The sequence below is a fragment of the Penaeus vannamei genome, chromosome 1 (genome assembly GCF_042767895.1).
Source record: "Penaeus vannamei isolate JL-2024 chromosome 1, ASM4276789v1, whole genome shotgun sequence".
Lineage (NCBI taxonomy): Eukaryota > Metazoa > Arthropoda > Malacostraca > Decapoda > Penaeidae > Penaeus > Penaeus vannamei.
This window is the reverse complement of record NC_091549.1, coordinates 21,806,967-21,811,966: the sequence shown is the minus strand read 5'-3', so window position 1 is coordinate 21,811,966 and position 5,000 is coordinate 21,806,967. Positions and strand designations below refer to the sequence as shown.

The following is a 5,000-nucleotide window of genomic DNA, read 5'->3' as shown; positions in this document are numbered from 1 at the left end:
CTCTCTCTCTCTCTCTCTCTCTCTCTCTCTCTCTCTCCCTCTCTCTCTCTCTCTCGCTCTCTCTCCCTCCCTCCCTCCCTCCCTCCCTCCCTCTCGCTCTCTCTCTCTCCCTCCCCCTCCCTCCCCCCCTCCCCCCCCTCCCTCCCTCCCTCCCTCCCTCCCTCCCTCCCACCTACCCCTCCCTCCCACCTACCCCTCCCTCCCTCCCACCTACCCCTCCCTCTCTCTCCCCCTTCCCCTCCCTCTCTCTCCCCCTTCCCCTCCTCTCTCTCCCCCTTCCCCTCCTTCTCTCTCCCCCTTCGTCTCCCTCCCTCTCCCCCTTCGTCTCCCTCCCTCTCCCCCTTCGTCTCCCTCCCTCTCCCCCTTCGTCTCCCTCCCTCTCCCCCTTCGTCTCCCTCCCTCTCCCCCTTCGTCTCCTCCCTCTCCCTCTTTTTTTCTCCCTCCCTCCCTAGAAGAAAGCGGTACATCAGATCGTATTCTCACTCCGTAGGAGAGACTTGTGAATATCTAGGTTTAATGTTGAGGACCTGGGTCGTCGGCCAGAAAAGGTTATTGGAAAAATTATTTACAGAATTGCATCGGTGAGATTTGGGGTCTCTCCCCAGCTGACCTGTCTGCTAGCCTTTCGATTTGACACCAGTGAGATTTTTTCCCTCTTATTTTCTCTTCTTTCTTTGTTTGTTTCTGCTTCTCCTCTCTTCTCTTCTCGCTAATCTTTTCTTCATTTGTTGTTTGATTTTGATTTGTTTTCTTTCCTCTTCTTTTCTCTCTTTACACACACACACACACAAATTTATATATATATATATATATATATATATAAATATATATATATGTATATATATATATATATATATATATATATATATATATATATATTCTTCCCTCTCTGTCTTTCTCTTTCCGCCGTAAATTGGCAAATCTAGATGATTGCTTTGATTTTGCTGTGTGATTCCAGTATTGAATTTATATAGGGGAGATAAGAAGTAAGAGGAAATGAACAGTGATTGAACGAATAGTGGGTAAGCGACTAGTGAGTGAATGGATAGTGAGTGAATGGATAGTGAGTGAATGGATAGTGAATGGATAGTGAGTACAAGGATAGTGAGTACAAGGATAGTGAGTACAAGGATAGTGAGTGAATGGATAGTGAGTGAATGGATAGTGAGTGAATGGATAGTGAGTGAATGGATAGTGAGTGAATGGATAGTGAGTACAAGGATAGTGAGTACAAGGATAGTGAGTACAGGGATAGTGAGTACAAGGATAGTGAGTGAATGGATAGTGAGTGAATGGATAGTGAGTGAATGGATAGTGAGTGAATGGATAGTGAGTGAATGGATAGTGAGTGAATGGATAGTGAGTGAATGGATAGTGAGTGAATGGATAGTGAGTGAATGGATAGTGAGTGAATGGATAGTGAGTGAATGGATAGTGAGTGAATGGATAGTGAGTGAATGGATAGTGAGTGAATGGATAGTGAGTGAATGGATAGTGAGTGAATGGATAGTGAGTGAATGGATAGTGAGCGAAAGGATAGTGAGCGAAAGGATAGTGAGCGAAAGGATAGTGAGCGAAAGGATAGTGAGCGAAAGGATAGTGAGCGAAAGGATAGTGAGCGAAAGGATAGTGAGCGAAAGGATAGTGAGCGAAAGGATAGTGAGCGAAAGGATAGTGAGGGAAAGGATAGTGAGGGAAAGGATAGTGAGGGAAAGGATAGTAAGTTAACGCATTGTGTGAACCAAGAGTGAATGAATGAATGAGGAGTAATGTTAGTTTCCTGCATAACGTGAAGACGAGGGTTTGAGAGCGAGTGCGAGTGAAGCTGGGAGTGCCAGGGTGAATAATGTATTTAAAGCATCGTCCGTGCAAGAAAAGAAGTCTTCATTTTTTCCCGTTTTCCTTTTGTTTATTGCTCTTTTTCTGCATTGTGAGTGCGAACGCCCTTTTCTTCCTCCCTTTTTTTCTCATATTCACCACAGACGTTTATTTTTCGTTTCGACGTGCCACGCCTGCATCATAATTTTTTTTCCAGCCGTTGGTTAAGGGAAATTAACAGCGGCGAGATTTTGCCTCCATTGGGGCAAAAACTCGACCTTTTGAGCTGCTTTCTGAACGTCATGGTGCGGGGATGGGGGGAGGGGAGGAGAGGGGAGTAGTGGTGAGGAGGGGAGTAAAGGAGGGGGGGAGGGGGTAGAGGGGCGAGGGAGGAGGGTTGTGATGAGGAGGGATTGAGGAAGAGGGGTGGGGGAGGACGAAGGGGGGAAGGGGGGAGGAGAAGGATAGGGAGGGTCTGAAGGGACGGAGAGAGGCAGAGGAAGGGTGAGGAAGGGTAGGGGGGCGGGGGGATGCTGGGGCGAGGAGGGAAGGGGTGAGAGGATGCCGGCTTGCATGTGGCGCAAGGTTGGCTGTACCTGGAAAGCATAGGAGGCGCACTGCAGCTTTGTGGTCCGGGGTGATGCTGAGGTGGGCTGGGATTTGTCGGGCGCCTTATTTTTGGGTTCTTGGAGGGATTTTTGTTTTTTTCCTCCATTTTATTCTTATTTTTTTCTTCTTATTTCCTTCTTGTGCTGTGCTTACATATTTTTTCTTCTACTTATCATTATTATGATTTTTATTATAATTACTATTGTTATTAGTATTATTATTATTATCATTATTATTATTATCAACATTATTATTATTATTATCAACATTATTATTATTATTATTATTCACCATCAACATTTACCTATGCTTCTTCATTTTCATTATCTTCCCATCATCTTCTCCTTCTCCTGCTCCTTTTCATTTTTCCATCCTCTTCTCTTCCTCTTCCTCGGCCTTCTATTTCTCTTCCTCTTCCTACTCCTTTTTAACATCACGAATGAGAAAAAAAAAAATAATAAAAAAATAACATACTACTCCTTAAATGAATGGATAATGTGACCGACTAATGTGACTGGAAGACTGACTGGATGACTGACTTTCTAACTGGATAGCTGATGTGCTAGCAAGACTGGAGGACTAGTTGACTGACTTGCTGACTTCCTAAATGGATCGCTGACTAGCTGACTGGCTGCCTGGATGACTGGCTGACTTGATGACTGGCTGACTTGATGCCTTGGTGACTGGATGACTGACTGACTTGATGACTGGCTGTCTTGCTGACTGGCTGACTGGCTGACGATGCCTTGCTGACTGGCTGCCTGGATGACTGGCTGACTGGCTGACTTGATGCCTTGCTGACTGGCCGACTTGATGCCTTGCTGACTGGCCGACTGAGCGAGCCGAGGCGACCGAGGAGTCTGGCGGGGTCCGACCTTGCGGGAAGTGAAATTATCGGCGGATCCGCGTGGCATTCGAGCCCCGTTGGTGCAGCGTCATCGGTCATTGGAGTTGTGGGCTGGATTTTCTGGCAGGGGTGGGGAGAGGGGGAGGGGAGGGGGAATGATGATCTCGTTTCCGCTGTTTTGTTTGTAGATTCAAATGTCGACGATTTTATGGATGTACACACACACACACACTCACACACACACACACATATATATATATATATATATATATATATATATATATATATATATATATATATATATATATATATATATATATATATATATATATATATATAATGACTCTGTGTGTGTGTGTGTGTGTGTGTGTGTGTGTGTGTGTGTGTGTGTATGTGTGTGTGTGTGTGTGTGTGCGCGCGCGCGCATACATGTGCATGATAAAAATTCTTCGGAAATCGCGCAAACCTCTTCCTAACATTTGTCTCCTTGTCTCCCCAGGGCGAACTAGCAGTGCCCGGGGCCGGAGGCAAGTCCCGTCGCCGATACAGGAGCAGGTCGCTGTCCCAGTCTTCCACGGACTCTTACTCCACCTGTAAGTGTATTTTCGGTTTTGTTTTTGTGTTTTTCTTTTTTGTTTTGTTTTTGGATGGACTCGTTTGAGTGCTTGGGGTTCACTGCTCTTCTCGTGTGCTCTCGTGTGGCCGAATCTGGTTTTCGTGTTTCGGTTCCTTTTTTGGAGTTTATCGGTCCTAGTCTAGTTTTATCTTGATTTTCTTTATTGTTACAATTTTAACTTGGTGAGGCACAACCGGTCCTTTGTATTCACGGCCAATGGTAAAGAATGATTAAAAGAGAAATAAAGAAAACAAAAAGATAGGAAGACAGAGTGGACGAAAGAAAGAAGAGAAGAAAGAATGAAAGGGAAAACGAAAGCAGACGAGTAATCAAGCAAATCATTTCTGGCCTTGTTTAGATTTTTTTTTGTGAGTGTATGTGTATGTGTTTGTGCATGTGAAGACGGCCATGTTGCATGTTGAAGGCGCATGCTTGAAGGCCTATATTGTGTGTGGCGCATGGCCTCTCGGCAAGTGTATAAGCGAGGTAAGCTCACCTAAGCTCTTTTTAATTGCTTGGTATAGCCGACCAGGAGAAGAGGATTGAGCTGATTAGAACGAAGTAGAAAAAGAAAAATCAAATTTGGCCCGGGCGGCGTTGCATGGCATCTGCAAACGTTGCCTGACCCTCCTATTTTGTGTGGCTTTTCTCGCGGTGTTTGGGCGGCATGGGCGGCATGGGCGGCGCTCCCGTCAGCCTTGATAAATAGGTGCTGTTATTGATTTAATGCAGAGCGCCACGTGCAAAAGGTCTTGCAGATTTCTGACACGCACAGGTAGGTTTTCGTTCCATTGCATGCTGATTCAGAGTGTATTTGTGCGAGGAATCTGACGTTGCAGGAGGAATCGAGTGGTTAGTGAATGTGACAACTATGTTTTTTTTTATTCCTTGTCTCATTTTTTTTCTTCAATAGAATGCGATAAGACTACGTTGAGTTTTATTTTTACTGAATCATGGTTTATTTATTTATTATTATTATTATATTGAGAACTGTGTGATTGATGTACGTTCGTGGAGTTCAGTAGGAATGTGTGGGAGAGAGAATGTATGATCGAAGGAATGAATGGAGTGTGAAGGGAAAATGGAGCGAGGAAAAGGTTTGTGTTGTGT

The 5,000-nt window shown here is 44.8% G+C and overlaps 2 protein-coding genes across 6 annotated transcripts in view; both read left to right on the top strand.

The window, feature by feature from the left end:
• LOC113812963 (uncharacterized) overlaps positions 1–3,950 on the top strand; it is an 82,047-nt gene extending 78,097 nt beyond the window's left edge. For all 5 annotated transcript variants that reach the window (XM_070120930.1, XM_070120902.1, XM_027364901.2 and 2 more), the window contains exon 3: positions 3,774–3,950. In XM_070120930.1, the coding sequence (XP_069977031.1) occupies positions 3,774–3,935 (162 nt within the window). In that variant the 3' untranslated portion in view covers positions 3,936–3,950. The remainder of the gene's footprint in view (positions 1–3,773) is intronic.
• LOC138863022 (aspartate and serine-rich protein-like) lies at positions 1,203–2,002 on the top strand. The gene is given in 2 exon segments (XM_070126654.1): positions 1,203–1,284; positions 1,507–2,002. Coding segments are annotated over 2 exon segments (327 nt in total). The 3' UTR covers positions 1,752–2,002.
• Positions 3,951–5,000: the final 1,050 nt, after the last annotated feature.